General features: G+C 41.3%; 1 protein-coding gene across 1 annotated transcript; it reads right to left on the reverse strand.

Annotated features, from left to right (window-relative positions):
- Positions 1–9,443: 9,443 nt before the first annotated feature.
- On the reverse strand, positions 9,444–21,706 carry PHYH (phytanoyl-CoA 2-hydroxylase). Its single transcript, XM_015585586.2, has 8 exons — positions 21,621–21,706; positions 20,485–20,595; positions 19,710–19,878; positions 17,238–17,319; positions 15,429–15,610; positions 13,521–13,670; positions 11,553–11,684; positions 9,444–9,763 (listed from the first exon to the last, which is right to left on the reverse strand). Exons 3-8 carry the CDS (start codon positions 19,821–19,823, stop codon positions 9,710–9,712), a joined length of 714 nt encoding a protein of 237 aa, XP_015441072.1. The 5' UTR covers positions 19,824–19,878; positions 20,485–20,595; positions 21,621–21,706; the 3' UTR covers positions 9,444–9,709.
- Between the last annotated feature and the right edge of the window lie 2,996 nt (positions 21,707–24,702).

Consider the following 24,702-nt stretch of genomic DNA (forward strand, 5'->3'; position numbering starts at 1 on the left):
GGGAATCCAGTGAATGTATGGCTTGTATTCTGAGTTCCCCACAGTCTGAGCAGCCAGGCCAGTACTGAGCCAGACACAGACTTGTGTCTAGGCACAGCACGAGGCAGGCCCAGGGAGGAGAGGAACTGAGTCACTTCAGGAAGCTTGGGCAGGTTTTGAGCCTGCCAAAGGGAAAAGACACACAGGCCCCCATCTTGCCATCCTCATGGGGATACCTTTGAAGGAAAGCCTGCGTGGGGTCTCTGCTAGGCTAAGTCCTGCACCACAGGCCCGGGGAACCAACAGGACTGGAAAACGGCAGGTATGACCCCAGCCTTCTTCCTCCTGCTAGATACCAAAGTGCATCTTGCTTGGAACAAGCATCCTACATGGCATTCTAGGTGTACCCCAGTGCTAGGCATATATTAGGTTGTAGGTTCCACAAACTGTGGACACACTAGTACTACAAGATGCTCCAAGATAAAGGGATTCCAGGATCAAATAAATTTGACAAATACTGTAGACTCTATCCTGCTCCTCCTCGCCAGGTTCATAATGTACAGGAGCATTTTAAAGGCTCTGACAAGTCCTGCAGCTGGAAAATCTGTTTTCCTTTAACCTTCCCCAGACTTAATTGATTGTGCCATCTTTATTCATGGAGCACTTATTAACATCCCATGGATTATTTTGGGAAGATCCGAATTGGTCCTTTAATGGCAAGAGACTCTATCTCTAGACTGGTTTTGTCGATTATCCAATTCTATTTTCAGGAACAAGCATAATTTAATAAGTATTACATAATTGGGCCGCTGCCCTCAAAAAATAGTCCAATCGGGGAGATAATACTCACTGGAAACAGTTTTTTGTTTTTGTTTTTGTTTTTTAATGACAACGTAAGAAGCTGTGAGAGCACCAAAGGCATTGATAGAGACAAGAATTGTCTAGGAGAGAGCAATCTCTGTAGGCAAGAAAACTTATAAGAAAGCCTAGTGTGAAGGAAGAGTGAGTTTCTGAAGGGCAAACACAGTGTGCCTCGGGAGGGGTACCAGAGGAGGCATTCTGAACTGGGGTTATCAGTCTTATCTTTGAAAAAGCAAAACTTTCAACAAAGGAAGGAGAGATATCGATATGGACACACGAAAGAAGGAAAATCATCTCCCTCACGTGTCTGACTTTGGAAGAATTCTGAATTCACGGTCATTTCTTTTGACCAGAGAGAACATCAGGGGAAAATGGTGTCTTGTTCTATGACATGGATAGAGTCTGATTAGCCATATTTTTAAAAAATAGCCCAACTCAGAGAATGGGAGGTCAAAATATCATTCTCCATTTGCATATAACCAAAGCTTTAAGCATATAAGTCAGTCCTAAAAACAGTAGCCCTTGGTGCCTCGTTGCAGAAGCACCATCCTTCACGTCATCAATTCTCCCAACAACTCTGCTAGCAAGTGGCAACTTCTTGCCAGGACAGGCCCCCACGCCAGCTCTCTCCGCTGGAGAATCCCCAAGAAAGGCTGCTGTCTTCTAGCTCAGAAACAACTCTTTTTTTGATTTGATTTGGATTTTGTGATCACTGAATAAAACAAGGAAGTGACTATTCCATAATCTTACAGTACGTTAACAGCATAAATTGTCAATTCTGGTGAAATTATTTTAATTCAGAAAGAAAGAAAAGCCTCTCGGGTCCTTGCCACTTGTGCTCTTTGGCACAGCTAATTTCAGGGAGGGCAGCTAGTGATGGACAGGCAGAGAAGCAGCCGCTGGAAGGCTAAACAGGAAGGATGCTGATCTTTGAGGCTCTTGTTATTCGCTAATCGCTGGGGAGCAAGAGAAGCAGAGACTGGCTGTCCTGTGGCATGAAAGGGATGGGGACAGACCTTTCCAAGCATAAGGTCAGCTGTTCGAGGAGAATATGAGAAGGGAGCTTATGTGTGATTGATTGTCTGCCACGTTCCAGCACCTGAATTACATTTGAGTTTCAGTATAACCCCGTGGGAGGACTATCACCGAGAGAAAAGTTTGGGAGCCCCTCTCTTCTCTCTGGGGTCCCGACAAGGTAAAGAATGAAACTGAGCGGAGAGTGAAGATTAAATTGTCACCGTTGCTACTCAGAGTACAGAGCGTGAGGAGCCAGCAGTACACGAGCTCCAGGTGCTCTGCCTCTCCACCAACATCTGGTGGTGTTGGTATTTTTAACTGAGCCAGTCGAGTGGGTGTTAAAACCATATTACATTCGGGTTTTAGTTGGCATTTCCCTGATGACTAAGGACAGGGAGCACTTTTTCATGTCTCTTCTTGGCCATTTGTATATATTCCCGTGAAATTTCCATTCAAGTCTCTTGCCCATTTGTATTGGTTTGTCTTTTTATTGATTTTTCTATCTATGTTCTCAATATAATACTTTGTCAGTTTTAAATTTTTTATATATTTTAAAAATATTTTGTCAGTAAATACTTCTCTAGATCTGTGGCTTGCCCACTCATTTCATAACTGTGTCTTTTGATGGGCAACAGTTTTTAATTTTAATAAAGTACGATTCATTTTTTTTTAATGGTTTGCGCTTTCTATTTTCTAAGAACTCTACCTACTCCAAGGTTTCAAAGATCATCTCCATTTTCTTATACAAGTTTTACGTTTAGGTCTGGGATCCATCTGGAATTCATTTTTCTGTGTGGTATGAGATAGGAGTCAACATTCATTTCTTTTCCTTGTGGTTGTCCAGTTGTTCCAGCACGATTCGATGGTCAAATTTCCCTTTTCCCTTTGCCTTTGTCAAAAATCGGTTTGGCTACATGTCTGTGGGATTATTCTGTTCCTTCTATCTGTTTCTCTCCCCACATGTCAAGACTACATTCCTTGATTTCCATACCTTTTTTATAATATCTTGAAAGCATATGGTATAAGACCTCCAACTTTGTTCTTCCTCTACTATTCTAGGTTATTCTACATTTTCATACGTATTTTAAAAACTGGGGAAAATTTTAATTTAACAATACGATGTCTTCTAATCAGTGAGCATGAGATCTCTCTCCATTTTTGATCTTTAATTTTTTCTGCAGTGTTTTGTACTGTTTATTTTAGAGGCTTTGGCTTTTGTTAAATATATCTCTAAGTATTTTATGGCTTTTTAATAGAATTAAATTTATTTATTTTCTAATTGTCTGCTGCTAGTATATGAAAATGCTATTTATTTTTGTATATTTGCCTTTTATCCTGCATCCTTGCTAAATTCCCATATTAATTATAGTAGTTTTTGTGTATTCTTTAGGATTTTCTACGTACACAGTCATGTCATTTATGAATAAAACAGTTATCCTTCTTTTTCCCTAATCTGTATGTTTTTTATTTATCTCCCCTGATTGTAATGGCTAAAGTCTATAATGCAACATTGACTAGAAGTGGGAGAGTACCACCTTAGGGACAAGTGTTCAGTCTTTTTCATCACTAAATATGATATTAGCAATTGGTTTTCTGCAGATATCCTTCGTCACTAGGAGATAGTTTCCTTCAATTCCTAGCATGCTTAGAGGCTTGTCCTTGTTATTGTTATTTTGTCAAATGCTTTTTCTGCATCCATGGAGATAATCAAATCATATGATTTATCTTTTATTCTGTTAATGTCATGAATTACATTGTTTTTCAAATTAAACCAACTTTGTATTCCTGGGGTAAACCCTATTTGGTTATACTGAATTATCCATATTAATATTGTTGAGTTTTACTGCTCTCGTTTTGTTTAGGATTTTTGCATTGATGTTTAAGGATATTGGTCTGTCATTTTCTTGTTATATCTTTTAGTGGTTTTGATATCAAGGTAATGCTGGCCTCCTAAAATGAGTTAGGGAGTATTTTTTTCCGCCTCTGTTTTCTTAAAGAATATGTGTAAAATTCATATTATTTCTTTTTTAAATGTTTGATAAAATTCACCAGTGAAGCCATGGTGTTTTCTCTGAGCCTGGAGTTTTCTCTGAGTCTGGAGTTTTGTAAAACGTTTTAAATTAGTTTCAATTTCTTTAACAGATGTAGGGCTATTCAGATTTTCTGTTTATGCTAGTGTCAGTTTTGGAAACTTGTGTTTTTCAAAGAATTTTTCTGTTTCATCGAAGCCGTCAAATTTATGGGCAGAAAGCTGTACATAATATGCTATTAACCTTTTTGCATTTCTATGACATGTATTGATGTCCTTTTCATTCCTAATATTGAAAATTTATATTTTCTCTCTTTTTTAAAAAAAAAAAAAGTCTTGCTAGGTATTTCTTGACTTTATTAATCTTTTCAAAGAATTCACTTTTGTTTTCATTGATTTTCCCCCTCTTGCTTATCCATTTTTTGTTTAATTGACTTATGAAATAGCAAGTGCCAAGGCCCATTCTACTTCCTTTTCTCAATGCAGGATATCTTTTAAGCTCATAAGTCTTTCATTTTTCACTTTGCCATACTTTTCTGCCAGTATATTTTTTTTCTGAAACCATAATCTACAATGTTAAATTTTTTCTTCTGGATTCAGTTGTCATTATTCTTTATATTAGTGCATAACTGGACAGACCACATAATTATTAGCTAAACAATAAACAACAAATGATTATTTATAGATGTTGGTCATTAAACATTCCTTCATGAAATGAGTATAGTTATTTGCAAATTAGTTTTGATATATGTGGATGACTATTACTTATTAGTTGATTGGGACAAGATTTAGCAATAGTCTTCTTCCTATTTTTTCATGTTTGTGGAATGAAGCTCCTTCTCCTAAACAAATAGATGAAGCAAAGAGTTTTATTGTAGCAGTGTCACTCAATTCTTTGAAAGTTTTCAGTTATATGCCAAAAATCATATAGTGATCTATCATCAAATATTTGTAAGGACCTATGAGCTGACAGGTTTATTAGGTCTTCTTTCAATTTTGATGAAAGCTGAGAATTGGAAACCACCAGAGATGGAAAATGATTTGTTACTTGTCATTAAATGAGTCATTTGCTTTCCCAGTTTCTGGAAAAATGAATAAGAAGGATTTTATCAAGATTTCTAAAATTATTTATTGAACATTTGCTAATAAGATATTTTAACAAAAATTTCATCACAAGCATGCTTTACATATGTTTTGATCAAATACTGGAGCTTCATATTTTGCTTATTTCTTTAGAGGAAAAGCCTGCTATCTAACCAGATTACCTTTGGAGTTTTTTATTCCCTGGAGCAATGAATCTCACTAAGGTTCAGCAAGGTTATAGGAGGAGGTGCTGGTTTTTTGTTAAATAGTGGAAAAGGGAGAAGAGAAGCCGCATCTCCATCCAGCCCACTCTTGGGCAGAACAGTTTTGAAAAGAGGCCGTGTGGAAGTTGAGGAGCTAAGTCTTAATCCCCTTAAAACTCTGTGTTCCACACACCTGGAAAGCGCTCAGGCCCTGCTGTCTGGAGTTCTCTGACCTCGGGGATGAATAGAAAGAGAAGAGAGAAGATGTGAGGCAGGCACAGATTTAGAGATCAGGGACACGAGGAACCAGAACAGGGGATTGAGAAGGAGCTGGTGGGTTAGAAGATTCAACAGAGGAAGATGAGTTGATGGCCAAAGGAACGGCATACACGTGGGCGTGCGTTCCCAGTGGGGTCTCTGAGGGTTTGGAAAGCCCTTCTTTTGAAGAGTCCGAAGTGGCTTTGCTGAGATCTCTCAGGCAAATTTGGCAGAAAGAAGAGGGAGTGTCCCAGAGGGACCAGGGGTCACCTAGACTCCTCCTCCGTCATCGTGTCTAATTTCCATCACTTCCATGCTTTGAATAGCATCCACTTTTGTCCCTTTCTCCCTGAATGTATTTGCTACGATAGAGGCTATCATTTCAAACTGTCCGACGCTGGTTTTCCTGTCTCTGGTCTCGTTGTTCTCTCATCTCCCCCATGACCTGTTGTGGGATTTATCTTTCTACAGTGCTGCGGGCTTCAGAGACCCCTGGACTCCATTTCCGAAGCCCACAGCTGACAGAGAATTAGACAAAATCTTGGCTCTTCTGGCAAAGAAGGGAGTGGCGGCTGCCATCAAAGTGCTGAGGATCCCTGGAGGGTTTTAGGTGGCGGTGTGACATGATCCCCTTAGCACAGGTGAAAATAACCTGGGTCTTCGACGACACGAGCATATCGTGCGTCTCTTGTGGGCTTCCAGTTATGTGAGTGAATCCATTTTGTTTTGGTTAAACCTCCAAAATCAACTTTTTCTCTTACTTGCCACCAAAAGCATTTCTGAGTGACTCAAAACTGAATATTGAATAAATTCCAAATGACTCAGCATGGCATAAAGTGTTTTAATCATCTATCCTGTTTGACCTCTCCGGCCCCATCTCACACCGCCTCCCCCTCTGGCACACCACACCCTTGCCCTGCAGATTCTCTCTTCCTTCACCTTGTCTCTCCGATGAGCAGCTTTGTCCTCCTTGCCCAGCTGGCAAAGTCTTTCTGATTCTTCAAGATTATCCTCAAACACTTCCTTCTCTCCAACACCTGTTTCCTGACCTCTCCAGGTGGAAGAGACCGTCTCTTCCCGTGTCCCCCATGTCCCCTTCTCTTCCCACTGTCCTCGCTCGCCTCGCGGGCTGCTTCAGTTTTAAGCCCAACCTCATGCCCGGCATGTCAAGTTCTTTGTGACCTCCCTCCCTTCCCAACCCCTTCCTCCAGTAGACTCTGAGCTCCCTGAGAGCAAAGGCCAGTTCTCATTCAGCTCTGTTTCTCCCAGGGGCCGCGACAGGGCCGGCACATCGTGGCCACTCGATAAATCCTCGTCGAAGAGGATTTATGCGGAGAACTTGGCTGAAAGAAGTTCTGAGAGAAGCAGGAACAGTGGCCAGACGAGTCTGCGGGCATGCAGCCTGGAGCGCTGGCGTGTGGCGTGAGGGCGTGTGTACTTGCACACGTGTTGGCCGGCGTCTGGGTTTCTCTGCTGAGGGAATTCATGAAAGGATACCTGTGTGAACGGTACAGGTGTTAAGCAGCGGTGGGTGTGGGCTTGTGTGAGTGGAGTCTTCTGTGCAGGGGATGTATGAAAGGGAGTGTGTGTGACTGGGGGAGCCTGCGATGTTTGGAGTGAAATTCTGAGGGCCGAGTCACAAGTGTGAAAGGAACATGTGTAAATTTTTCAGATTCCTCAAAATTTTGGTCAGCCTAGGATTTTTTTTCCCTAAAGCTGTCTTTGCCATCGATTAAGTCTTCGTTTCTAACCCTCTAATTATTTTTATTCCCACTCCCCCTGCCCAGGTTTGCCACATCCCTTTCAAGTAATGTGAATTTAATGAGGCAAATATCTTCATAATAAGCAGATCGTCACCTATTATATACGTAACCCTGGTGTTTGGATTATGAGGAGTGAATGGGAACAATCTGACCACAGGATGAGGGGAGAAGTGTGAGTGGTTTTGCTTTTGTGGTTTTCGTTTTGAAGGAAGTTGCCTGGTCCCAGCAGAGCAGTGAGTGTCCAACGCGAAATTACCAGCATGGGGAACCGAAGCTGGTCTGGGGCGCCCCCTTCTCGTCCTTGCAAGGTCCTACAACATCCTTGGCATAGTCGTTACTGATCTTGGAGGGTTTTCTTTGTTTTTATTGGTAACACGGACTTCACGGATGAGATCTTTGCCAAGTGGAGTCTGAATAGGCTTCTCAACAAAGGAAAATAACATACCCAATGCTCTAATTTCATCTTCGAGGTCACCCCATGAAGCCCCATCTTATAGATGAAGAAACTGGGGTCTAGAGATGTGAAGTGACTTGCACGGTGAGCAAATAAATGATAGAGCTGGGGTTTCACCTCCGGCCTGTCCGAGGGGGATTCTTCCGGGAGCCCCTGTGGCAAGCTGGGGACTGTTTTATTTTTGTTTGTTTCTTTGGCTCTGTCATTGTTCTGAGAAATGCCAGGAAAGGCAGGTGTAAGACCAGGAGAAGGTCATCCAATGCATTTGGTGAGAAGGCTGTTTCCTCAGGCGAGCCACGTGTCCAGTGCCCAGGTCCCCAGGGCCGAGTCACAAAGCCCCTGGAGTGAGTATTGAACTGGGTGCGGGAAGGACTGACCTAACTCTCTGCTTGGGACTAGCTCGAGCAGCCCTGCGATTAATGTAGGGGTTCCATCTGGGCGCCCCTTCCTAGTCCTTCCAAGTAAGAGAAGCCTTTTCCATCAGACCGTCAAAGTTGAGTGTGTACTTCTTCCTAGCATCTTATGAAATTTGAAGGTGTTTTCTTTTTCCAAGATGAAATTTTTTTGTTTTATTTCTTTTAATTTTGGTAAAATACACATAACATAAAAGTTACCATCTCATCCATTTTTTTCAGTCTCCAATTCAGAGGCATTAAGGACATTCACATTGTTGCACAACCGTCATCTTCCCAAACTGAAACTCTGCACCCATTAAACTATTCACACTGTTGCACAGCCGTCACCACCATCCACCTCCCGAATGTGTTCATCTTCCCAAACTGAAACTCTGCACCCATTAAACACGAGCTCCCTGTTCCCCGCTCCCTCTGGCCCCTAGAAACCTCCTTCCTCTGTCTCTATGAATTTGACTACTCTGGACCCCTCACAGAGGTGGGATCATACAATATTTGTCCTTTTAGGACAGGACTATTTTACTTAGCATAATGTCCTCACAGTTCATCCCATGCCGTAGTGAGTCAGAATTTTCTTCCTTTTGAAGGCTGAATAATGTCCCATTGTATGTATAGACCACAGTTTGTTTGTCCCTTCCTCCCTTAGTGAAACTGGCATTCCTTGTATACATTTTATTTTCAGTTATTCCATAATCCATTTTCCTTAGACCCTATCAGCGACCCTCTCATCCGCCCCAGTTTCCAGCTGGAACTGAGCTTAAACTGGAGAAACCGACAAAAATGCAGTGAAGCTAGATTTAGGAAAACTTGCGCTTACCAGAATGACAAGCAAAGGGACTCTATTTCTTTCTTATGGAATTAAAAAAAAAAAAAAAAAGACTATGTCTCCTTGCTGGGATAAACACGATGCTGTTAAAATAAACTCCCCTAGTTCTTGCTCATTCGGAATCCAAAGCAAAGTATCTAAAAATTTCCCTTTATCTAGAAAGAGCTTAGATTTCATTCACAAACGCTGAGGGTTTTCAGCTGCCCTACCCAGTAAGAAATCGCAGACGTGTTACCCTCGTCTTTAGGAAGACTTGGGCAGACTTCGTTTTCAGAAGGAGGGTGATTGGGTTGGAGAAGTCGTGGAAGGGATCCCGTGTCAGAGCAGGAGTAGCCACTCTTAATTTTACTCCATGATGCCCTTCTTCTGCCCTTCAGTCCATCTGCCTGTATTATACGTTGTTCTAGATTTGCAAAGAAATCGCTCACGCCATGAAATGAGTTGGTGGCAGGTTTTCCAGGACAGGCGGGCAAAACTCGCCGCACCCTGACTTTCCAAAGAATTCATTTCTGCTTGGGGAAAGAGCTACCTGAAAGAAACGGATTTAACACATTGAATCATACAGCAATCACCTTTATTTCGTTGTAACCCTAGATCGCTTTCCTTCGCACAGTAACATTTCGTTTTCATTGTCTTACTATTCATTCAAGAAGGCGACACCGCTGCCCCACGTGCCACTAGTACCTGATCCGTGCATTCTGATTTTGTTCACAAGTGACAGAAAAGATTATGTCATCTCATTAAGAAAATACTTTCCTCAAGAATGAAAATACTTTCATTCTTGTTTTCTTTAAAACCAAAAGAGTTTTAGCAAAGGGCTGCTTCACAGGTTGATCCGTTCTCCTTTCACCAATCGTGCTCGAAATCGCCAGACGTCCTGGAAATAATGCCAAATAGAAATGAGTGTGTGGGACGCTTCGATGTGTCTCTTTACCCTAATGTAAAGTAAATGTCTAGCATCTAACTGTTTCAAATGGTTTTTAAAAAAAACCTCCACGATGGATTTTTTTTCTTCGTTCATCAGTTAGGACATAAACCATATTCTGAGACTCCTATTAATTTACTCGCCAACATCTTATATCATGTTAAGGAATGATATCGATCAGGGCGGGGTCGTCCCCAGACTGTCAGCCCTGTTTTAGTTGGCCCTCTCGATGTGACAGATGTCACAACTCGCTGAGTGGGCTGGGTGCTCTGCCTGACCCACTTTGAGGGATTTGCTCCTGATGAGATCACAATCATGAAAATGGTGTCATGAGCTATTGGGTTTTTTTTCTTTGTTCTTAATGAGACGATTTAGACTTTCTAATTTCTTGTTTCTCATTTATTTTTGAGCAACCAGCAAGGTATGGTAGGAAGAATGATTTTGGAATTCGACCTGACCCTGAAGTCTTGCTGTGTCAGTCACGTAATTTAGGCCAACCTCTTGGACTCTTCATTTTCTCACTGAGAACATGGAGCTATGAAGACTGTCCAAGGGGTTTTGGTGAAGACGATAAGAAAATGGACATGAAAGTGCTTTTGTACCTTATGAAGAACGACAGAGCAGAATCCGTACTATTGTTCTAAGTAAAGCTTATAAGCCGTAACATAGAGAGCAACTAAAATTAATTTCATACAACATTGACGAACCTCAAACGTAGTGTAGACATTTCTTTTTCATGCCTTAAAATTCAGGCTGTCAGATGGAAGCCCCAGGTAACAAACTATGTGGCCTTTGTAGGTCATTTTAAGTACCGGACAAAGGGAGAAGGACTAGATTTTCTAGGATGTGCAAATGTGAAATCAGAGCATTTTCAGATGTGGGGCGCATTCCCAGGTTCTAAAGGGAGAGGGGGCGAAGGGCGAAGTAAGATTCTTGATCTGGGAAGGTGTTCAGGGGATGACTGCCAATAGACTGGTAGCCGCCCACCATTGCTGTGCGGTGCTCTTCAAAGTACGGGCATGCATTTAGGATTACGTAATGCAAATTAACAAGTAAGCTCAGCTTCTTGCTTCAGAGGCGAAAATGTATGTAATCTACGAAGCAAATATATTTATTTCTTTGCCTTGACTGATAATTTTCCTGTTGATCCTCAGCAGCATCGAATGTCCACTAGTTAAAAACAAATAATGACAAGTGATGTGTACGAGTTAGGGAAGGAGATGAAGTATTGTCCCGTGCCCCTTAATTGATAAGCATTAGTGTCCTTTAATCTGTGCTACATACAAGCAGTGCCTCTCATTAAACTCCCATTGCAAAGCGATAAACAAAAACAAAAACTTGCTTGAGAATTCCTTTCTGGGAGTCTTACTGGATTTCCAAAGGCATAAATACTCTATCCTATACAGGTAAAGGAGGCCTGTGATCGATAGTGCAAACCTTTAGCTTTCCTCTAAGTCTGTCTTCTATTTTCTTTCCTACCTGTTTGTCCTAGAACAAGGTAGCCTGCATACCCCAGGACAGCCCACACGCATCAAGAAGCAGCACCCACTCTCAGGTCACCCACACTGAGGAAGCAAGTCCAAACCGAAGCTCCACTGTTATTCTTAGTGGATCTCAGCCACATCTCTGCAGTGAGCTCCCAACCCAAGCATGTTATACTTGCAAATTAAATCAAGTATGAGAATTACTAAGCACCTGAAATTAAAAACGAGATCTTTACCGTGTCATTTCATACACATACCTTCATGGTCCAACCTTTCGTTTCTTGAAATTTCTTCATTATCGTTATCACTTCCTTCTCAATTTTTTCTTGACTGGTGCCCTTCACGTCGATGTAGTGACAGTTGGCATCGGCAAAATGGCAGGAAATTGCCTGGGCAAAGGGAGTCGATTAATATTAGGAAAAAAGTCCCGTTCACATCAGCAACCAAGCAAGAAGTCTTCTTTTAGAAAGTCAGTTATTTCAACATTTGAGTTCTAGATTGAAAGCTATTCCGCTGTGTCTTAAATCAGTCCGTCTCAGTGGCTCAGTCTCTCTCCCCGTCTCCCTCTCCCTTCACACCCCACCTTCTCCCTTTTCCCCAGCTAAAGGCTTCTTGAGAAATTACAAGAAGTTTTCGACTAGCTGTGATAATTTACTTTCAAAAGGCATCTATGAGGCAGAGGATGTAATTACATAAGTAGGAGGTCTCTAACTTTTTAGCATTTGATTTTTCTAAGGAGCAGATATACCCAGGTGCTAAAAAAGAATGTATTCCAGGGTTTTTCATCATCATCTTAGTCACAGAAGTTACTTTTTCAATCAAGTTTGTGATGGTTTGTTATTTCAATGGCCATAGATTATGGGGGCGGGGGAGGGGGAACCTTGCAAAGAAAAATAATACACACACACACACCCCTCTCATATCAAAAGGACATTTAAAGTCTGACAGCATTCACATGAGATACTCATCTTGTTTCCTTCCTTACTTGGCTCTCCCCATTTTTGAAAAAGTTACACAGGTGCTGCAAAGCGATAGTGAAAACTCACCTTCCTAGTCACAGGTTAGTTATCTTAAGGTGACCACACCCATCAGAAGGACTCCCTTCTGACAGCCATATTGGACAATGAGGCAAAAGGGGAAGCGTGCTCTCCTTTACACATGTTTTCATGTATTGTTTAAGGGTTAATGTTTTCCCAAAATTAAAGTAGTTGAAAAAATATTGAAAAATTGCCAGTCAGTATATTAAAATTCATGTTATTTGTATCGTGGTGCCTGTACCTCCGTTTGCATAGTTCTGAGGGTTGTGGGCTAGTGGAGAGTCTGATCTTGTCTTTATTTAAAATTTTAGCATTGTGCTCATTATGGGTTTTTTTTTTTTGGTAGTAATTTTGATTTTAAAAAATATTATTGTAAAAAAATATTATTAAACTTGATTGTTTAGTTCTTTTAGTTGCCCCCCTCCCACCCCTTAAATATTGCCCCTGAGGAGAGCACCTTCTCATCTCACCCTCATTCCTGGACCTGTTGAGCCTGGAAGTACAAATGAATGAAAGACGAAATCTGGCAACTAACCCTTGGCCTCAGGGAGACAAGAAGGGACAGTCCCAAAGGAGCACCCAATATTTAGTGCCGACAGTCATGTTATCATAGGAAAAGTAGGAGCCCACAGTACTGTCAGATGTGCCGAATTTCAGAGCAATGAGAAATCTGGGAATTTATGAGAAATTTGTCACTTTTAATAATAAGCAATGAAATCATAAGTTTAAAATTCTCTAAGACTAGGGGGTGAAAAAGATGGCTGCCTGCTAAATCTGATTTCTGGGCCACCAATTCAGAATCTTTCTTTCAGATCAATATCTTTCCCAGTAGCAATGAAACTTTCCTCTTATGTGGTTACCGTGCGATATATACATTCTACATTTTATTATTTTATCATGCCAGCAATGGTTTTTGCCTCCAAAGCAAGGGCTGTTAGCTACCGAGTAAGCTCTTGCTTTGAAGAAATTCCGTGACATAATCAGTACCAACAAGGCTGGGATCCTGAGGTCACCTGGCTTCTACGGATAGGAGTGAAAAAGCATGAGGTAAGCAAATACACTTCCTGGTCAATGAACTGGACTAAATGCCAGTTTAGTTAAAAGTCACAAATCTTACATTTCAATATGTCTTGACACTTTTGTTTCTAACTATTCATCTTTGGAAAGTGCAGTGATGTTAATGCATACCTTCCGGAATCCTTGAGTTTGGTTCCGACCCGATCCGTGGATGAGCAAAGGATGAAAGAAAACGGTGTCTCCCTTCTCCATCACGAGGTGTATTCGTTCGCTGTTTTCGTCATAGTCCTGGATCCCGTGGTACAGCATGTTAACTCCTTTCTAGAACACATAAGAGAAGCCAAGTCTGTATCTGAGGAAGCCAGTAATTACAAACTTTATCAATGGCTCATCAAGATAAACAAGGGTTCTCTAAACTCTTCCAAAAGAAAAAGATAAATTAGATTCTTAAAAAATAAATACATAAATATGCAAAAGCTTCTCAGATGTCCAGTTTTAGAAAATCACGTTTTGATATTAAAATCATGGGGCCTTTGCACCACATGCAAAATTTGGAATTTCCATCTATCTTTCCTTACTGAATTATAACTGAAGATCTAGATCAGCTTTGCATTTTGCAGTTAATGCAAGAGACCATCTTTCCAGCCTGAATCCATAAACATTCTTTCCCTCACCTGGCACTTGGCATAAATCATTCTTCTATTCCTCAGAAGCTATTCTCCCAAACTAGGAGAGAGAATACACTACATTTTTCTTAGCTCAGAAACTACTCATATCATATCTAAAGTAAAGAAAGAACAGTAAATTAAAACATTGTATTTGTTTATAATTATTTCCAAAGTTAGTTATAGCTTTAGATAATGGTTATATCTTTATTAAAAAGTACAGTAAGGAGTGATTTAAAGCTTACGAGCTTTTATGGCGAGGGGGGTGGTGGTGGTTTTAGGGTGGAGGCAGGGCAGCATCCCATTCCCCTCTCAGACGGTCCCAGATTCCTTTTGCTGGACTATGTTGGGACTTTGATCGAGTGTACTGCTTTCCACGCCAGGGAGGAAATGGGACCCAAGCTAAGTCTATCTGACCACCCACTGCGGCCACTCTGAATCTGAGCAGAGGATGGAAGAGATCAGACAGTCGGTGTTAACTGCCCGTGCCAGGTGCCCGCCCCCCGACCCCCCTACTCTTTCCACAGAGTGATGACGCCCACTTCTGCCCACCAGGGCTAGCCAAACTTCCACGAAGTAAGCATGATGCAAACCCTCCCTTTTGCTCGCAATAAACCTTCCCTCAACCTCATCTTAATGGACAAATCTCACAATTTCAGATTTTATATCAGAATCTAGACTCAAATTTTTTCTCTTAGCATTGATCATTAGTGCAGGAATTCTAACGGAGACAGACGTCCTTAAAGCTTTACTCTTTACATCCTACAGAACCACATTCATCCTTCCTGTGTTAGTACCTGGTGCTTTTCCTATTCTGACCATCGTTATGGGGTTTCAAGACTTTATTGTTTTATACCTAAAACACTAAGTCTCCTCTCCAGTTTCTCTGCCTCTGGACTCCTACACCTCCATTATTTCCTGTGCCACACCCCAAGATTATCATTCTTGAACCAGTTTGACCTTATCACCGTAGCTCAAAAGCATTTAATAGTCCTCCAGCATCAACAGCCACACAATGGAATACTGTTCGGTCTTCCTCAGAGCCCCTGCTGGTCTCTCCAGCTGGAAGGAGACGATTCCTCCCTCTTCTTTGGCCCCAGAGCCATAAATCAGTGTGTAAGACTTCCTGGGCGCCTGGCATGCACATCTGGTCTTGCAGTGTTTATGTCTCATGCCTGTAGTTAGGCTTTATGATCTCCAATCCAAAGTTCCCCACATTGGTTAGCTTACAATCCCTTGTTGAAAATGCAAAAATGATTTTATCTGACATCCTTGAATTTTCCCTGATCCTAGTTCCAAATCCGAGAACAACAATTTGCTATGAAAGCAAGTGCCATCTCATCGGTAAAGCTCGTTATTTATACTGGTGTGAAATCAAGATTCTGATTGAGACTCAGCTCTTAGGCAGACGTACCTCCCACTGGGGATAGTCGTGCAGCTTCAGGGTGCCTTTGTGTGTGCCTGGGAGCACCACCAGACAGCCATTGTTCCGATCGACGTGCTCCATGGCCGTCCAAGCACAAACAATGTCATTGCTGGGCCTGAACGGGAAATAGTGCAAATCCTGGTGCAGAGGATGACGGGATGTCTTCTTGCCTGAAATGGAACCTGCTTTTAAAGGACGCTCAAGTCTCAGAATTCTCCTCCTCTGCCTGAAAAATTAGAATAGTGACCTATTCCTACTAAAACCAAACTAAACAAATGAAACAACACTCTAGAAAATCAGCCTCGGATTGAAGTATCAGATCAACATGGTGACTCCAGATCCTATACTTTCTTCTGGGTTTCTGGTGGCCGAGTACTTATATGCACTATTTTCCAGCAAGTCATAAATATGTCATTATCTCTATTGTGCTTTATTCTTTTCTAACTCTCGTTTGGGCACAGAGCCTAGTGTTCCAAAAACACGTTTGATTAATTACACTAAAGACAGTAGTCAAATTTGAGGTCCCCTCGTAATCTTCTGAGTGGCTATTGCAAAAAAAAATATTAATTAACTGCTTAAATAGATAAAAGGCCTCTAAGAGGTTTTCCCACAAAACTAGAAACATTCGGCGTACAGTCACTGTGTGAAATCAGAGATACGACGACCACATTTACATTTTTCCCTGGTTTCGCTCCCTGAATTTGATTCCCCAGGCCACCCGACCTCTCCAGGCAAGACACGCAGGCAGAGAAGGACTTGGCATTGTTAATCTGCTGGCCGGGCACATAAACCTCTCCCGGCCATTGGGAGGAAGAAAAGGTGAAAATGCCTCTGCTGGCCGATTTACTATGGCTGGTGTGGCAGACTGTTAGTGTGGCCCGACAGCCATCTGCATTACAATCTCTGAGGATGGCTAATAAAATGCAGATTCCTGGGTTCTACCTTCCGAATCAGTTTCTCCAGGGGTGAGGTTTTAGGAGCTTATATTTCAGCAAGCACAAGAAATTTTAAGAACAATTGTAGCATGTGACTTACAAAATTAGTTCAAATCTTGTTAGTAATAATAATGTCTTCAGATCGGGAAGGCAGAATTCACACTACCACAGGTGAGGATGGTTAGCAAAGCTTAGAGACGCTGAATAACAGAAGCCTATGTTATATAAACTCCTGTATTTTTAAAATTGCATTTTTTAAAAAACCAGTCATCTGAAAATCCAGCAATAACCCTACAGTTAACACCTGAAATCACTATTTTACTTCAATGCTGTTATGACGTAAGCTATTTTGACTTAAAGTACTATTTTAAAATTCAACTGAGTAAATGCAAGGATCTCATCGGCTTTATTCAGTGATTTGTGAGTCGCAGCATCTCATCTAACAAATTGAACGAGTCCTGAAGAGCTAACCAAAATGGAAGGCTTTTGTAGGCAGATGGCAGAAGGACGAGCAAGTTAGCAAAGAGGACCGTTTCAGGCATGGCCACCCTCCTTTAAGGCAAGGAAGGCGGTCTGTCAGGCAGATCACCTCGTGAGTGCTGACCAGGCACTTCCAGACTGATTGGCTAAGACTTTATTCCTGGGAGAAACTGAAACTATAATTAGGTATTGAGCCTCAGTCCCGTGACATGGGCTTAGCACGAGTGACTCCATTTGGGGCCTGTTATCTTTTTTAACAGTACACATTCATTTATGCACAGTTTAGCAGTTATACACTATAAATGCTCTTGTTAGAACAGAAATCTTATGAATGTTAACTAAACTTTTTTTTCCTTCTCCTTAACAAATAAGAGCCATTTACCGGTATCTGGAGGTTTGTTTATCAGCATTGTATGCATGGCCATAATGTTGGGTCCAGTGAAGCACTCTACATATTTCAGAATCTAAGGGAAAAGGGGAAAAAAAAAATCTTGGAAAATCAGATGCACAGACAAGTGGTACACGCAATGACTATCCTTACGAGAATCAAGATGGCGATAGTTTAAAAAAAAAACAATTCGTGTTTCACAACATCGCAAACAAAGCACAAAAGTCGGCAACCAGAAATCATTGGCAATCCAGACTCTATGAAGTAAACAGGTTTTTGGAGCCAGCTGGAAACCTAACGACTTGTTTTACAAGAGAGGGAGATGTCTCTGTGAGAAGTTAACTGGGAAGAACAGGAATGACCTTTGATCAATAGGAGCTGTGGATCATTGCCCAGCGAGAACCCGGCTCTCTCTTTCTCCACCGAGACTGTTCATGAGAAGGCACCATAAAAGGGCCCGACCCCTTTGCAGCTGTCATGAGTAGCTCAGAGGAAGGGAGAACTTCACAATCTGTGGCCATTCACTCAACAACTCTTTACTGAGTTCTATGAACCAGGCAGAGCGACAGGAAATGGGAACACACCAGCGGACGAGATAAGCGGGTCCCTGCCCTGACGGAGTCTGTAGTCTGGTAGCAAGAACTATGTTAAATAGTGACATGGGTATGTGGTTGAGACACAGGCTATGAAGAAGAAGCCGCAATGAGAGCATGTGACAGGGAGGGCTGAATTGGTCATGGGCTCTGGCAGCCCAGGTGCTGCCTCCAGCATCCGATCCTCCTGGGAGGAGTGAAAAGCAGACAGGACTTGACACCAAATGCCTGCTACCTGCCAGAGACTTTACACATCGGCCATATAGTGACCCCTGAAAATTAATACCCCCATTAATTGAATGTCCCACATGAATAAGCCTGAGGTTAATAAGTTGCTCAAGTTGGCAGAGCCAGTTAAATGAAAAAGCTGATATTCAAACTCTAATTCTATTTGATAAGGAATATCGGCAATTTGCATTTGTGTATTTTTTATAAAGCCTGTCATTTTTTTTAGTGTTCACTTAGACCAGTATTTTGTAGACCTCAGTCATTCAAGAGCCATCCTCACCATTTCTGCCATAACTCGCATTATTACCCAATATTGTTAGCTAATAATTTCTTTAACTCATTTCTTTCACATAGTCTTATCTTGGATTAATAATATTCTTAAAATCATGGGTTACATGTGCTGGTTATTTTTTCTAATACATGTTAAAATAGGTACCTAACTATTAAAATAATGAATACCTCCTAAAGATCATGACATGAACCACCAGATACTTGGTTCATAATTTAGCGATACAGATAATCTGAAAATCTTGATAATGCTTCATTTAACACAAGTTGTCTAATCTCGAGCTTTTCATCCTTGGCATCCAGAAAACATCCATGTCCATAACGAGAATTGAGGTCGGGATGAATGGGTGGCTCGGTGGCGCCACTTTCCCTCTGGTCCCCAGCAAGGGGCCGAACATCATAGCTGGCTACGTGCACAGTCTTTCTTCAGGAGTCAAATTCCCTAACAGCAATGAAGGTTATAATTTACAGTAAGTACTGTATGCGATGTCTCCTTTAAAACCATTCTAACAAATGGTTCATGAACTGTGGCACATTATGCAATGGAACACTCGCAGCAGGTTTAAAAGTATGAAGGAGATTTATAGATACTATGGAAACATGTCTAAGATCTCTACGTGGAAAAAAACATGGTGCCAACTAGTATTTTCTCAGGGTACGACGTGGGGGTATACAAATATGCCTGCATAGACACAAAATAATTCTAGAGGAAGACACGAAAAAGCTAAGCAGTGAGTGGGGCTGGGGGCGGGACACTTTGCTCCTCATTTTTTGCTCCTCTGGACTGCTTGGATAATTTCATAAATATCATTTACTCTTAAAGAATAATAATTTTAAAAGAAACTAGTTTAAGAACAAACAGCTCCACTGACCAGATTCATAAAACAAAAAGAAAAAAAATCAATGGATTTACAGTGACTAGCCTCAGTAATTTCGCCCTGCCGATACAAGTATCAAGTGTGAGACAGTCTCTCTCTCTTTGACACAGAATTCCTGCCCTTCTCAACCAAAGATAACTAGCAAACTGTAGAGTGGGGGTTCTTTGAGATGGGCACCACTGACATTTGGCAGGGGGGGTAATTATTTGAGGGAGGCGGCTATTCTGTGCATTACAGGATCCCTGGGCCCCCCTAGCAGCATCCTGGCCTCTACCCATCAGGAGCCAACAGCATACCATCCCTCCTTGTTTGTCCATGTGTGACAGCCAAGCATGTCTCCTGCAAATGCCACCTCCCATTGAGAACCACTGTTCTAGGGCCACAGCAGAAAGGTGCCAGGTAAAGTAAAAAGCAGATTGCAGAGGCAAGCATGCAGATGGGCTATTAGCTTAAAGAGAAGGAAAACGCAGGCCTCGAACCTCAGGGAGAGTGCAGTATCTGAAGAGTTCTTCATCTTCCTGGAAATCCTGGATCTTGGTAACCACTTTTTCATTTAGAGTATATTCTGATTTTGCAATGGTCACATCTCTCATTATTCTTAATCCAGTGGGTTTCACCTCATTTCTGCAGATTCTTTCAAACTCGTTCCTAAGAAATTAAATTGGCAAATGATGTCATTACCACTGGCTCCAAGCACCTACCTGGCCCTGTTCTGGCAAAGATTTGCAGATTTGGGGGTGATCGCGACACTAAGTTGGCCTCCAGCCCTGATTTGAATAGTTCTGAATGGAAGGAAGAGAAAGTGGTCAACTCAGAAGTCCTTGCCTCCTAACCATGAAGCTAGAATTCACTCCCAGAGTTCAGATAGTCCTTAGGGAAATAGATGTGATTGGGTCACATCTGAAGAATAACAGCAGATACTTCCGTCGCACTTACCACGATGGGCCGGGCCCCGTTCCAAGTCCATTCTGTCTTTTTACTCTAGTCCTACCAGCAACTCAAGGACATAAGTGCTATTATTAGCCCCGGTTTACAGACATGGAGACAGAAGCCTGAAAAGATGAAGTAAATTTCCGCAGGACACACAGCATTGAGGGGTGGGGCTGCGAAGAATCCGGCCAGTCCGGCTCCAGAGCCTGCGGTCCCCACCGCAACCTAAGAAGCCAAGTCACGGAGCAACGTCTGATCTCACTATATTCCCATCACATGCGTATAACGCATATTTCTGTGAAATAACGAACAGTGTTACTGTACCGAAAGCGTGTGATGTCCGCATCAGATACCAAATTTTTAATGATAAGAAACCCATTTTCTTCATAAAATTTTCTCTGTTCTAGGCTTAGAACATTGTTATCCCGAGTATACCTAAAGGAGAAAAATCACAAATAAGTCCAATTTAAAAATTAAACCTAACAGTATGTATCAAGAACCCAAGAAAAGTTCATACCCTTCTACCCAGCATTTCTATTTTGAAGACTTTAAAGAAATAACCTGAAAAAATTTTCAAGGCTTTAACTCCGAAGCATTAACCACTGTCACCAAGAAATGGAAGACTAATTAATTAATTATATCTTCTCTACTCAATGGGACATGACTCAGGGATTAAAAATGAAGAGCATATAATAGCATGGAAAATGCTTATAATAAAATATGATTATAACTTATAAAACTAAGACATCATTTGTAAAAAAAAAGACTGCAAAGAAATACAACAAAGAAATTTTTAAGTGAAGAAAAAATGTTTAATAAAAAAATGTTAAAAATTAACATTTAGTAATGGAATTATGGATGATTTTTTAAAATTCCTTCTATTGCTCCAATTTTAAAATGTTCTGTAATGAATATGTATGGTTTTTCAGATGGGGAACAAACTCAATAGATTTTATACTTTTAATTGTCTAATTCGTGAATTCTCCAAAGAAATCAAAATAACAAAATCTAAATAAGTGTACAGCATACACACAAACTCAAATCCCCCATTTCATTTCCCTAGTTGGGACCGTGGCTATATGAGAGTATTCCATGCAGGTCAAATGTCTTCTCTTTCTCAGATAATTTAAGATGAACCAAAGACACTGGCTGACATATCAGTATGACTACACAACAGATGAATTTATATGAGACATACCTTGCCTGAATTTTAAAAACTAAATTGTGCTCTTTCTGATACTTTCCCTCCTTTCTGAATTTGAAAATACAAATAGAAAATTACAGTCAGGATCTTCAAAATTTTTCCATAGTTGTTCTAATTAGAACAAGTCCTTGAAGTGGAGGCTTTGCATAATGAATTCTTACTGGGCAACATGATATATTGTGTTTTATATCCTAGTTACCATTAGAAAAGCTTGTATATACACTGTATGGTTAAAAATTAAATTAGATATACTTACTGGAATTGTTTTGGGTGGAAAGTGGCAGGAGATATAGCCCCTGAAGTGGGGTGACCAATCTAGGATGTGAATTAAGGCCAAAAAAGTAACATGAAGGAGTCAAACTTTTCGAGAAACAACAGTCTGAATTAGCTCTCACAAGGGGGGACTGGTCTTAAATAGACACCATGCAAAATGGTTACACACACACACACACACACACACACACACACGACCTGACAGTTCACCTACTGCTGCTTACATCACTTCATTTGCACAGACGCCCAAGGAAGTGACTGGGAGCTCAAGAGCTTTGTACTGCCCCTCAGTGCAAGCAATCTAGCCTTAGGGGGCTGTTACTGGTCCAAGGTCACCCAGCAGAAAATGGCTAAATCGAGACTTGACCCACTTTCTTTGTAGCTTTTATCTATTTTATTTCATATGACTATTCCTTCTACTAAACCGCTGAAAGAATGAAAATTGAGGTTCAATCCCTAGAAGTAAGGAGAAACATGTGCTATTCAAAAGAGGTATTTAATTTAGTAGGAGTCCAGTCCAAAATAGTAGAGACGGTTTGGCTGGTCATTTTTTAAGAAGTATAAGATAAACAAACAATGACTCCAAGAAAAGTATAATCGATTCAGACGAAGACAATTTTAAATAAAGAACTATTTCGTTTTCTTTTTTCTCCAGTAACCACAATGGACTTTGTTTCTTTTTCTTTTTTCTCCAGTAACCACAATGGACTTTGTTTCTTTTCGTCCTTCTCTTTTTTCATTGTATCTTTAAAGAGTTACTTTCAAAACGCCACTTTTTGTAAACATGTTATTTTTAAATGATGTCTTTATATAACTTTGAACAATGTAATACTCAAAAATAACAGCAGGCTAGGAGTCGGAATTACTAGCCACTATCTGTTTTCCATATGGCAGAGAAGTTAACGACTTTCGTCAACTATTCTCAGAAAAATGTGGTTGCCAGGACAGTTCAGAGGTCGGCATTCTAGTTCAAAGTTATCTTCGCCTGTCTCTCACTCCTGCATTGGTTTTTTTGTTGCCATTGTCCTCGTTTGTTTTTGTTTTTAATGATGTGGAAATGGTTATTATATCAAGTGAATAAGCATTCACTATGTTTACTATATAAAGTTAGTACATGTTTACTATATAAAGTTACTAAATATGAAAAAATGGATACAAAAAACTGTACATACAGTATGGTCCTAATGATATAATTATGTAAATGCAGAGAAAGGAAACACCAGAAAGTTTACGAACAATGATCTATGAATGGTAGAGTTATGGGTCATATTTATTTCCTCCTTTATGCTTATCTGTATTTAAAAACTGCCCTATTTTATACTTTTAAAATTATTACTTATTCCAGAATCCACATTTCTTTAGAACCAGTTAAGGCTGAGAAGAAATGGCCACAAATTTTCCAGTAGTCTACTGACTCGTAAATCACGCACACATTCACTGAAAATCTCAGCTGAGCTGTCACCAGAGCCACTGGCCTCATCTATTTAAACTGAGATCATTAAAATGAAAACTTCAGTTCCTCAGCTACACTAGTCATATTTCAAGTGCTCGGTAGCCCCATGTGGCTAGTGGCTACCCTGTTGGACAGTATGTATAGAACATTCCCACCATGGCAGAAAGTTGTATTGGATAGTACATAGGTCTTAGGTGTTAAGAAGAACTTAAATTTCTTTAAATCATTTATCTACATTTTTATGTTTTAATTATACATTTTCAAGGGGAGTGGTTGTCTAAAAAATAATCATATATATGGATATATAAAAATGGACCATAGCAATTTATTTGTTGTTGTTAGTTACCCTGCTACTGAGGGCATTTGAGCACATATTTTAATTTTACTCTAGTTAAAATTTGCAGTATTTTCAGCTTCATACTTAACTATTTAGAGTGTGATATCTACCATGATGTTTTAATAGCCTAGGCGTCTGCTGTAATATTTTAGAAAATGTTGGAATTTAAGAAATAACTTGTGTGTTACTAATTTGTGTAACCCATCTCTGTGCGGTGGAAGATATCACAAAGTTGTTTAAAAAATAGGAAATACAGATGAAAACACTAAGCTCTGACCTTGACGCTATTAGAACAAGAACTAGCAGGATCAGAATACCAAATTTGAAAAGCAGCAAGAGACTGGACCCGAAACCTTAATTCTAGTTCCAGAATTAAGCATGTGCTTCTCCCAACTGAGCAAGGATCAGAAACAGTGAGTGGTCCCATCGCCTGGTATTTTGATTCCATAGGTCTGAGATTAGCTTGAAAATCTGCATTTTAACAAGTTCCCATGGGAGACCACGCTTTGACAGCCACTGCTTCCGTCAAATGACCTTGGTCCGGAGGTTTGATCGTTTCTAGCCTCAGTTTCTGTTTTCTCGCCTGTAAAACGAGATTGCATAGTCACCTGCGTTTCCTTCATCAGTCTATGGACGGGATGTTTAATATACAGTTGTGATATGTCGCCGCTTGGAATTCAGCTGGGACAGCAACAGTGAAAGTAAAAGAAACGGCTAGAGTGGTCATCTTGTGAGAGATTTCAGGATCCGACATACAGCCGGACAGTGGCGAATCGGGTCGCTTTGGGAACAATCCCAGAGTTTTGCAGGGAGCTTCCCAAAGAGCGCTCTGGAAGAGAACACGTAATCTGAGCAGCAAGGACGATTCTCTAATTTGATTGACGTGTGTCCTATGCTGTAGCGACACCTTTCTGGACCCTACACTGGCAGGGCACCAAGTCTTTTTCCAGGAGACGGCATAAACTCCTGGGGGCCACCGCGCCGAGCTCCTTGGAGAAGGAAGAGCCGAGGGCGCGGGCGGGGGACGGGCTCCTTGCAGGGGCCCCACTGGCTGTGCCGCCCCGAGGCCCTGCTCTGCCCGCCCGCCGGGGCGCCCCCAGGCCGCTCTGCGCTGCTGCTCACCGGGCGACCGCGGCGACATTTCCAGGCCTCCGGACAGCCGAGGAGGTCACGTGCAGCCCAGTGCAGCGGAGGGCCAGGCTGCTGAGCGCAGGGCCCTCCGTGCGGAGCAGGGAGAGGGAGGCCGAAGAGGGCCGGTGCTGGAGCGAGGCCACG

Source organism: Pteropus alecto, unplaced genomic scaffold (genome assembly GCF_000325575.1).
Source record: "Pteropus alecto unplaced genomic scaffold, ASM32557v1 scaffold11, whole genome shotgun sequence".
Classification (NCBI taxonomy): Eukaryota; Metazoa; Chordata; class Mammalia; order Chiroptera; family Pteropodidae; genus Pteropus; species Pteropus alecto.